The sequence below is a fragment of the Furipterus horrens genome, unplaced genomic scaffold (genome assembly GCF_987537825.1).
Source record: "Furipterus horrens unplaced genomic scaffold, mFurHor1.1.pri manual_scaffold_6, whole genome shotgun sequence".
Lineage (NCBI taxonomy): Eukaryota > Metazoa > Chordata > Mammalia > Chiroptera > Furipteridae > Furipterus > Furipterus horrens.
Window position 1 is genome coordinate 157,484,494 of NW_028327176.1, and position 12,100 is coordinate 157,496,593.

Below are 12,100 nucleotides of genomic sequence, written 5' to 3' on the forward strand. Positions count from 1 at the left end.
GAGTAAGGGTCATGACTTACAAATTAATTCATTATTCCTTCTACTATACTGGGACTTCCACCTGCTTATAACTTAAAATTGTGCTCTCAATTTTAGTATTTCAGGATCCTACCACAATTGCGATTTGTTAAATTTCAGGTATACTCTGAAATTTGCATTTTAAGCAAGACTTACGAAAGGTTCTGATATAGGTGAACTGTAGCCCACACTTTGAGAAATATGGCCTTGGACCAATTTCCAAGGGTGAACTCTGAATTTGCACCTTCATTTTTGTAGTGGTTGGATATACCATGTGCTCTCATATATTGTTCTTTTTCATTAACATAAACCTTACCAAATCCCTGTGTGCGGCTGCATAGAGCCAGGATACAAAACTGTTCCCGACCTTGGGAAAATCCCATTTCCTCATATTTAAAGTAAGAGTTGGACTAAATGCTCTCTAGACTTCTATGTAGTTCTAATACTTTATATGCATATCTGATGCCTGGCAGATACTTCTTGAAGATTATGACTCATGTGTTGGCCAGTATGGAAGGAATAAGCTAGGAAAAACAGAAATCAGTCAAGATTGAATAAGATTCCTTTCTCCACTCTCACATTTCAGCCACAACCTAGGGAGATGGAATGGCAATTAGATATATGAATTGCATGCTTAAATTTAAAAAGATTTATCTTGTTTTCTTAAAATTTTAAGGAATTGTCTACATATATTGTCAGAAATTGGGTGTATCGATTGCCAAGCTGCCATCTCTGTGTGGACGGTTGATGATTATTATAAATAAAAGTTATGTTTAGAATACTTTTTAATAATTTGATCACCAACAGAGTAAACACAACCAACATCATTTGTGTTTCAAATAATTGAAATCAGAAGGTTCTCATTTGAGTAGCTCTATTTTAAATGAAAAACCAATTCTTTTGCTTGACGCTGTAGGCAGTTTAAAAAAAAAATGAGACAAGGACTGTGAGATTAAGTCAGGAAACAATAGTAGGCTCTTCAAATGGTAACACTGATAACTCTCTATATTGGAGAAATTACAGTATACATTTTTGTGGTGTGTATTTTACTTAGGGCCATACATGATGTGATTTTAAAAAATCTGTTTTTCAAGTTAATTTCAGCCACACACACAAATTTAATGTATTTTTAAAATACTTCAGCCAAGATGGAGGCCTAGACAGACAGGTTGCATCTCCCTCCACAACTAAGAAGGAATACAATTCCCTCAAAACTGGAGACAACCAGAAGCTCCAGAAAACTGAGCTGCATGGAAGTCCAGCAAACAAAGATATAAAGAAGAAATACTCATCCAGACAGGTAGGAGGGGTGGAGCCAGGGTGGAGAGGATGCAGTGTGGTGGCAGCAGTGGTAGTGGCAGAAGTGAGAGGCTGGTGGAAAGCGCAGTCACACGTTTTAAAAAGTAGGGAGGGACACCTGGGGAGCATTCCCAGCACCAGACCATACTTCACAGCTCACGGTCCCAGCACCAGGGAAAATCAAGCCTCATTACTTCTGACTGAGCAAACTAGTAGGGGTTGCATCAGAGCCAGAAACTGCTGGTCTCTCAACAGAGTCCGCTTGTTTAAAGGGCCCCCACAGTACTAGAATGTTTGCAGACCCACCCACTCTGGGAACAACGGTCAGGGCAACAGCTAGAGAGGTGCCAGTTCCATACGGAAGTTTGAGAAGTGCCTGGAAAAGGGGTGAGTGCTGAGCAAGTGGCATTGTTACCTCTCCGACCCCTCCCCAACATACAGCGCCACAACGTGGTGAAAAGGGTCACCCTCTACTGATGAATCAATCCCTAAGGCTCTGCCCCTTACAATGTAACAGGTGTGACAGCTCTACCTAAGACACAGAGGCAAACAAACACAGGATGCCTGTCAAGATGAGGAGACAGAGAACTATGGTCCAAAAGAGAGAACAGATCAAGGTTCCAGTGTGAGAACTAAGCAATGAAGAGACAGCCAACCTAACAAATGAGGAGATAGCCAACCTAACAGAAGGAAAATTCAAAATATTGGTGATAAAGATGCTTACAGGCTTGACAGATATGCTTAAGTATGGCAAACGCATAAGGGAAGAAGTGAAGGCTATGCTAAATGAAACGAAGGAAAAGCCACACAAAACCAATGGTGAAAGAAAGGAAACCGGGGTTCAAATCAATGATCTGGTATATAAGGAAGAAAAAAAAGAGTCAACCAGTACAGAATGAGGAAACAAGAATTGAAAAAAATGAGGAGAGGCTTAGGAACCTCTGGGACAACTTTAAGTGTCCCAACATCCAAACCATAGGGGTGCCAGAAGAAGAGGAACAGCAAGAAATTGAAAGTTTATGTGAAAAAATAATGAATGAAAACTTCTCAAATTTTGTGAAGGAAATAGACATACAGAGAGTCCCAAAAAAGCTAGACCCAAAAAGGACCACACCAAGACACATCATAATTAAAATGCCAAAGGTGAAAGATAAAGAGAGAATCTTAAAAGCAACAAGAGAAAAGCAGAGAGTTACCTACAAAGGGGTGCCTATAAGATTCACAGCTGATTTCTCAAAATAAACTTTGCAGGCAAGGGGCTGGCAAGAAGTATTCAAGGTGATGAAAAGCAAGGACTCACAACCAGGATTACTCTATCCAGCAAAGCTATCATTTAGGATGGAAGGGCAGATAAAGTACTTCCCAGACAAGGTGAAGCTAAAGGAGTTCATCATCACCAAGCCATTATTATATGAAATGTCAAAGGGATTTACTTAAGAAAAATATCAAATTTATGAACATTAAAATGACAACAAACTCACAACTATCAGCAACTGAATCTAAAAAATAAAAACAAAATCCAACTAAGCAAACCTGAATAGGAACAGAATCATAGGTATGGGGATCATTTGGAGGGTTATCAGCTGGGAGGGGGAAGAGGGAGAAATGGGGAAATGGTGCAGGGATTAAGAAGCAAAATTGGTTGGTATAAAGTAGACAGGGGAAAGTTAAGAATAATATAGGAAAGAGTGAAGCCAAAGAATTTATATGCACGACCCATGGACATAAACTATGTGGGGTGGGACTGCTGGAGGGAAGGGGGCTACTGGGTAGAGGGGAGCAAAGGGAAGAAAAATGGGACTAAAGTAACAACATAATCAATAAAATATACTTAAGAAAAAACTACTACAAGTAGCAATAAGAGAAATTGTCCTTTCTTATAATTATTTTAAATAATAGTATGTTATGTAATACTGGTACTTAATATTTTAAAAAATGTATAGCTTATTAAAAAACATTTGCAATAGCTGTAGCAAACCCTATGAATCTCATTCATTCACTCACCTGTTCACCAAACATTCACTGTGTGGTACCAAGTGCTAGATGCTGCTTTAACAACTGGAGATGAGGTGGGGGTACCAAATAAAGTAAGTTTTGTTCTCATGAGGCTTAAATTCTAAAGGGTTAGGAAGACAGTAAACAAATAAGGATATTAATATGTAATCTAACAAATGCTAAGCAGAAAACAGTAAGACTAAGAGGCAGAGGGTAACAGGAGATCTCGTATTGATCTGTCAAAACAGCAACTCTGGTAAGGTGCCAGTTGAGCAGACAGCCAAATGAAGTGAGGAATGAGTTTATAAAATCATTGAGGAAAGACAGTTCTGGGCTGTGAGAACAAGAACTGAAATGTCTAAAACATTCTAATAAATAGGACGTGAGTTTGAAAATCCTAGGCTTTTTAAAAAATATTGGAGGTTCTCCTGTAGCTTAAGTTCTCTCTTTTCTTCTAAGCCTCTTTGACTACTCTAATCCTGATGACCTGCTCCCTGAACAGAAGAATTTAACTTGTTATTTAACACAACTAAATGCTGCTCTGTTTTGTTTCGGTGGTCGGGTGAGTCTGTATCCAAGGATTATATGTTGAACATGCTGGATTCTTAATAAAGGTATTTGATTAACCAAAGGTTGTGTATGCAAAATTATTTGCACATTAAAATTTTTAATGGGAAATGTTCTTTGTTAGGAAACTCTGGGCGTGGTATGGAATCACTATTGTGATTTAATATTTTCATTTCTAACTGTACACAGTCATCCCTACATATACAAAAAATTACTTAAAAGGAGAAAAACATAACAAATAAGGAGATATATTAAAAGGCTTTATTCATAAGAGAAATTTTACAAATATAGTTTTTAAAAATTACGTGTCAATCTATTCTGTTTCCCATAACGTTAAAGATTTATATAAAGTTGGAAATGACAGAACGGATTTATGCACAAATCAAAAACAATCATTGTAAAGAATGGGTAATACAGATAAAGGAGTTATGACAACCACTGAGTCCTGTACATTGCCATACAACTTTTATGTGTAATATTAATTATTAATTGCACAAAGTATACCAAAAACATATAAAGAAACAGAAAATTAAGTGCTATTTTAATTATTCACCTTTTAGTGTGAAATTGCTGAAAGCGAATCGCATTGTCTACCTAAGGGCTTCAGTTGTTTAAAATAATTAACACAAAATATAACTCCAATTAAATTACATCAGCATAACATTAATCTCTTATCTTGTTTACCTTTTTGGTGTTTCAGACTTTTATTAAAAAAATTCAAGTTCTAGAACTGAAAAAACTTTATTCTTGTTATGGGCAGATCAACATGTAGTACTATCTTTCTGCCAACTTATATCAGGATACATCATAGTACAGCGTGTAAATAAACCTGATATTAAAATCCTATCTGCTGCAGAAATACATATCAGTTTTGTGCTCTTTCAAATCAAAGTTAAAAGCAAAGAAAATAAATGAACTTAAATTGTTAGTCCAAGGACATTTATGTAATAAATTATAATCTAAATACATATGGCCCAATCTTGCAATAATCTTGTATATTTTGCCTTTGAGTCCTAGGAAAAAAGAACTTTCACTATCCATTCATTTTATAAGGGGAACTGAAGATATGAATGGAAGATATTCTGGGTCTCAAAACACATTAGCATGGCAAAAATGATGTATTAAAGGATATTTCTCACTAATTTTATTAATTAATTTTTGACATTTTTTGTATACCAATGTACAATATTGAAAAAAGAACAGCTCACACATAGTGTTTCTTTCAGACAAGGGAAATCTTTTGAAATCCTTTTAAAAGCTGAAATAGCTAAAACAATTAAGTATATAGAGATCCAAGGAAGTAATTGCCTTAAAATATTCAGTTGAACCATATGAAATTGCTGAAATTGGATAGTTTTCAAACTATAAATGCAGCAATTTCATATGCTTCAGCTTAATCCATGGGGTTGCACTGATCTACCTGACCACTTGTAGGTTGAATATGCAGGTGGTTTAAGTCTTTGTACCTCAGAATATACATCATCATATTAGCCCTTTCATGGGGGATATATATATATATATATAATGATCCAATATGATAAGAAAACACAAGGTATCACCAAATCTATCAAATTTATTCTTGGGAAAACCACTCATATGTCAAAACAATGCTTAGAAGAGCCATGTAATTATTTTGATCTGCTATAGGATTGTGGGGGACAGGGAGCATCCCAATTCCTATATATTCCTTCTAACCTGGGATATCTATGTTGAATTTAACCAGACAAAATAGACTATATTCTTATTTGATCTAAAAGTTTATTAGATTTTCCTCAATTAATCATGAATAGATACAGTGGTAAAGCTTCTTTCAGAGTTAAATCCTGCTTTCATAAACTGAAATGAAATAATTTACTACATTCGAGGAAGGGACCTTTTCAAATCTGAAAAATCTGATCCACATGTAATACTTTCTTTACTTCAAGAAAAAAAAGTTGAAATGCAAATTAAAAACCATATGAAATATTCACACTCTCTTAAGAGAGACCCAATTCTTCATATATTCAGTAAAAAGCAAAAGCTAACACAAGAAGAGTGATACTATTTCCCTTTACAAAATATAATTCAGTAATAACAGTAAATCTGCAAAACTTGAAAGCTCACTTTACTGTGTGATGGTGAATGGAAGAAATTAACCACACATGATCCAGAAATGACACAGGACACTTAAAATAAAATTTGAGAACTAATTCACAAAATAGTAAACACTAATATAATTCACCAACAAAAATATATTGTGGTTCCAATGAAATGAGGTCAGTATGAGATGATCCTTTTGGGATGATGTTCTATTTTGAATTAAAATGTGAGTGAAGTATTTTAGAAGACATTCTATCAAATAATGATAGACCCGCATAAAAAGGCTGTCACAGTTATAAGATCTGTCTCTGGCGAATTGACAAACGATATTAACATAATATTGAAAAGAAAAAAGCTTTTTTAATATTTAATTTATATTTATGGCTTTTTGCAACATGGCAAAACATTACAGCTTAAAGCAGACATCATCTCCTCATAGAGGAGGATAAAGTTTTGCAGTCAAATCAAAATTGTAATTAAGAGGTCACTAGTATACCATTCTCTCCAGTTTAATAAAAATGATACCATACCTTCATGAACTCCAGAGATAATAGATTACATATAATAAAAAAATCTGTGACCTGATTGAATAATAAAGGATACGATAAGAAATTGGAGTCCATCTAAGCCTATGATAATAAACATAAAAAGACTGCAAAAACAATTTTAGAACTTAGAATAATCACAGTCCTATATAGTCATAAAAATTCATTGTGTGCCTGAATACCAGAAAAGGAACTATTAAGGTATGCAGTGACAGGAATGGAGCAGAGTAAAATGTAAAATGTCTTTTTATTTTTCATTGACTCCAACTTCTTTTTTATTTGTACGGAGTATAGGGAGAAGATGTGCCTCGGTATTGAAGATCCAATGTTCCAGTGGAAGTAGATCGTCATCAGAAAATATTAAGTATAAATATCTAGAGAGAGAAACATGAGTAGATTAGGCAGTAAAACCAGAAAGATACAGCAAAAACCACATCAATGTCTCCATTCATATTACAGAGAACCATGGACAATAGTCAAGTACAGAAAAACGCTGAGGAAATATACTTATTAATGCAGGGTGCAGAAGCTACTCTGCGCTTTGTTACTAGTGTATGGGAATGTTAAAGCAGACCCAAGTTATCAGACTTACATGATGACTGAAAACAAGCATGTGATTATTGCCACGCATGTAGAATGGCATTCGGAGGCAGTCATACTTGATAGTGTTTGAATGCGTTCATGATAATGACATCTACAAAGATCTGTCCACCTCCCTCAGCTGCATACTTTTAGAATTTTTTTACTTACTTTAGTGTCTCTGCTAAGAAGAAACTCTGCTGCACATCATCGTAACTGTCATGTTTGAGGTAAACATCCCTGAGGCCTGAATAGCCTCCGTTCACCCTGCAGTGATTTTCCAGGGCCTAAACATAAAGAGGGAAAAAATGGTCACAAGTCAGTCAACTGATTATCATTAATTTTTATTATTAGACTGTCAGATTCAGATAACATAAGGATTCAAATCGAATTGATAGATTTTACCAGTTTTAGGTGGAATGCAAATAAAGTATGAAAAGTTAAAGGATATATGAACAATAAATCTTCTCACCTAGCTGGAAACACTTCTACATTCAGTTTTGCAATAATTTTTGAGTCATTGTTACTACTTCCTCCTATAATTTAGAGCAGGGTTCATCAAACTATGGACCATAGGCTAAATCCTGCCTGCTGTTTATTTTGGTAAAGAAAGTGTTACTGAACCACAGCCATACTCATATGTTTCCATGTTGTCTGTGGCTGCTTCTTTGCTACAACAGCAGTTGAGTAGTTGTATATGACCCCCAAACCTAATTCTCTTTAGCCCTTAAAGGAAACATTTCCTGACCCCTGGTCTCAGAAGATTATTCATATCAAATGGGGTCAGAAACCACTGGCAAAGGAAGTGTGATGGACCAAAACCAGCTGGTACTATAATCAGAACATCTCATTGCTTAAAAATTGATTGTGGAGCACTAATTAGTGATATGGGTGACAGACATATAAGAAGAAAATGAAAGGCAGTGAGAAGAATGTGGCTGGTATCTATTTCTAAAATACATTTTCCTTTTCTTTAGCCTGGGATTGAAGAAGAGGGGATGAATCTACAGAGAAAGGACTCTACATTCCTGTAAATTGTCTGACTATAATGAGTATTTGAAAAAGAGATGGATTAGGTAGCACGGGAATACATTTTTAGGTGATAACCTAAAATACCTTGCCTTCTACACTGCTGCCAGTAAGTTGACTGGTTTTTGTATTTTGAAATTACCTTGGCTGCTTTGCTAGTTACCAGGCCTATTCATCTATGAAAAAGTTATTTCTTCCTCACCACATCCTATTAACCCTATTAACCATGTGGTCACATAAAAATTGTCACCTGAAATCTGGTTCTAATTTATATAATGTGGACCACAAAAATAAACTTTAAGACTACAAAACCTTATATTTCTAATGAAATAAAGAAAATATAGAAAACATTAACAAAATAGTTATTCTTAGGTTCTCATGCCATGTGAAATTTTTCGGTTTACTCTTATGAATCATAACCCTGCCCCTTTTTTATGTGCATAATTGTATTCTCCAACTTAGCCCAACTACCAAAAAGATGGAGAACAAAGACCTTGCCATATTAGTTGATAAAAACCTTTATTGGTTAGAAAAGAAGTTTTGGAGGAAAATATGTCTCTTAGTAAGCAGAGCCCAGCAAAGGGAGAAGGCAAATCCTGTGACAGGGACACAGCGCTGAGTGTTCAGCTTCCATCTGCAGATACTGATAATGGGGAAATTGATTTTGCACACTAGGGCTGGAGGGCAGAAGGAACAGAGCTCAGGGCCACAAGGTGAAGCATTTAATTACCTGGTTAAAGAAAATCTAACTGGCAGGCTACATGAATAAAGAAAATGTCTCACGATTTGGTACTATTTAAAAGCCCCCAAGGAAAATAATATCAACTTATAAAGAAAAAAGAGCTTTGATTATATTCTTAGTTGCAGACAATGAGCCAAGTGCAGGAGCGCCTACAGAAAGGAACTTCCAGGTCCAATTATTTTTCTCCTTCCTTCTTTTTTTGATCCAAGTTCATTTTGATAAAAAAAATCGAATACCAGATACATTGGAGTAGGTTGAAATTATTTGTGAAGAAAAAAAAAAGAGAGAAATTTAGAAGAAATAGGAAAGTTTATCATGATGGAACATAATAAAATCTTATTTCCAGACATTTTCTAAAAAATAATTTAACTACAAAACTTTTTCTTGGTTTTCTGCCCTCCTTCCCACAGAAATTTCTATAAGCTTCTTCTGTTATAGAAAAAGAGCTGCTTTGGGGGGTTCGCAATGCCTAAAGTTTTCCCTCCTTTCAGTTCATCCCATTTGTTCTTTTCCTCCCATAGTCCTAATGTGGTGAGCCATGGTTCAGAACACAATCTAGACTTGCTAACTTGGCCTCAGCGGTTTCTGGACCCAGGCAGTGTTCCTTTGGTCAATATGGGGTTGTTGTGACAATAAAACAAGATAAAGATGCAGTTGGCAGAATCCTGGGGTCTGTCAGAGGTGGAGAGAGGCCTAGTCTCTTTTGTTTTCTTCAGGCTTTTGGTAAATAAAAAAATAAAAGGAAAAATGCCGAAGATCAATTTTAAATTTTCAAAAAATGAAAAATCTTCATGTCAAGTCTAAATTTTAAGACTTTAGGTATGTAAAGCTAGGGATAAACAGCCCTCCTGGACCCCCATAATAGGTCCTTGTTTTAAAGAATCTCAACAGTGGAAGGATGTGTCTATATAGCAGAGTCTGATCAGAACATCATTTTACTACAATCTGTTCCTGGGACTTAGCCTCTGGGCATAGAGCTCACCTTGATTTTAGTAAATGCTTACATTGTTTATTATACGTCACTATATGTGACTGAGGTGTGCTAATAGCAAATAATGTTTACAGTGACTGGAGCTCTAAGTAAAACAGGAAAAACAAACCTGACTCCAAGTGGCTATACATTTTTAGGTGCGGGGAGAAAGGTAAAGGAATAGTGGGCAGCATTAGTTAAATCGTAAGTCAGAAAGCATCACTGTGGGAACAGAAAAACATTCTTTTATCTACCAGGTTAAACAGCTGATCCAGGGGCATTTCCAAAGCAGATCCCAGGGAACCATATCATGCTAAAGTTAACTGGTTGATTTTGGTCTGAGCACTAGGCAAAATGGACGTATCAAAGTCTGAAAACAGGGGTTAATCCTGGGGAGAAAGAAGCAGGAACTGGGAAGACAAATCATTCTCTGAGAGTCAGAATGTCCACATGGAAAGGTTAGATTCAGTGAATTAGTGAAAAATGTCTTTACAAATAAAGAAATGAACATCGCTACATAAGGCTTCTCCACAACTGTGGGCCAGTGAAGGAGATGAGACAGGACAGTAAGAAGCTAGGAAGATTCCTTGGCAAATGTAATAGGGAAACTGAGACATATAGCTGAACACACTAGCTGAGCAATTTACAGCCAAATACAAAAGGTCTCTTCTCTGGAGGTAACACCTAGGCCTCAGTTATATTTCAGCTCCAGGCCCAGAAAAGCAGCAAAACCAGGTGAACAAGCCAGGACCAAATGCATTGACTAATGCTCTCCTGCCCCGGCACTGACCAATCAGTAAAGACCACAACCCTAAAAGAACACACCTAGAAAACTGATGAGTGTTCTCCTGAAACCCTCCCCTGAGACCTCCCTTAAGATTCCCTTAGACAAGAAAGAGAAAAATTCTCAAGATAAAGAATCCACCCCGCCTGCTGCTCTCCCCAGAGCCCCAGCCATTCCTTTTCCCTTCTTCCCCCTTAGACCAGTGTCTCCTAAACTCTAAGGCAATGGGTAGCTGGCAGCTTGTCCCAGGCTAATCCCCTGAATCTGCCCCCAAGGGTCCCTTTTCTCTGACTTCACAGTGAGCTAAGGCAGCCCAGCCTAGGCTATCCTGCTGCTTCTAAACTAAGCCCTTCCTTGTTTCACTGCCCCCAGCTTTAATAAATGCATCATCATAGTCACCTGGACTCCTGCTGTGAAATCTTTCCTACATGAAGTCAAGAACCCACATGCTACTGGCTGTGGGTAGGCACACTCAGGGCTGGGCCCCCTGTCTGGTAACACAGACATTATATAATCTACACATAACTAATCTACATTTGTAGACATTATACATTTATACTTATCTGCATATATATGAATGTACATGTATAACTTATAGTATGAGTTTTATTAGAATATTAACTATACATGTTTAATTGGGAGGAATTTCATAAAGTTATTCATGACATTACTGAGAAAAAGCAAAAGAACTATTCAGGTAGATGTTTTTTTTTTATGTTAGATCAGTTCCCACGTGCTCAAACACCTGTGATTAATGGGGTGCTGGTAACCTGCAGAGTAGGTCTCTAGTGCTGTATGCTAGATTATATACCTTCATATCTTGTTTGACACTGTTAAGAAATGTAGTTAAGACACGGAAAGCAAGTTTATCAAGTATATAATTGAAAGAAGGCTGGGAAGGGAGTGCTTCCCAGGAGATGGGAAGATGGCTGACTAATCCCTTATAAACTCTAAGTATGGGTGAAAACAAGCAGGGAACAAAAGAGATGTCTCAACAGTAGTTAGTGAGGTAGTTAACATCATTTGACCATAATGTCAATGTAAGCCAGGGGCTTTGTTAAAAGAACAAGTTGGGCCATAGGCTGTAGGAAACAGTACTCAGAAGAGAGGTTCCTGAGTCACAGGCTCAGCCCTGAAAGAACACAGTTGGAAATCATGTCTTGAGAAGGTGGAGGGAAGGGATGAATGAGGGAAGAAACAGTCAGCAGAAGGCACTGTCTTCAGATAACTGAAAAGTACAAGAGAGAGTGGATTATTTTTTCAGTTGTCCTAGAGCACAGAATACCATAGATTCTGGTTTTAAAAAGAGTAACTTTCTAACACTTTCAGCCGTTAAAAACAACAACAATAACAACATGAATTATGTTATTAGTAACATATTCCTTTTTGCTACAAAGTCCTTCAATTGATGAGGAAAAGCTACCAGCAAAGATATGTAGAGTGTTTTCTTTGACTGGAATCTGGAGAGGGTGATTTTAAAGGTCCTATATGTT

General features: G+C 36.6%; 1 protein-coding gene across 1 annotated transcript in view; it reads right to left on the reverse strand.

Moving 5' to 3' along the window:
* Positions 1-4,122: 4,122 nt before the first annotated feature.
* MAN1A1 (mannosidase alpha class 1A member 1) overlaps positions 4,123-12,100 on the reverse strand; it is a 150,027-nt gene continuing 142,049 nt past the window's right edge. The window contains exons 12-13 of the mRNA XM_090279800.1: positions 7,254-7,369; positions 4,123-6,877 (exon numbers count right to left, since the gene is read on the reverse strand). Of these exons, the coding sequence (XP_090135926.1) occupies positions 6,751-6,877; positions 7,254-7,369 (243 nt within the window). The 3' untranslated portion in view covers positions 4,123-6,750. The remainder of the gene's footprint in view (positions 6,878-7,253; positions 7,370-12,100) is intronic.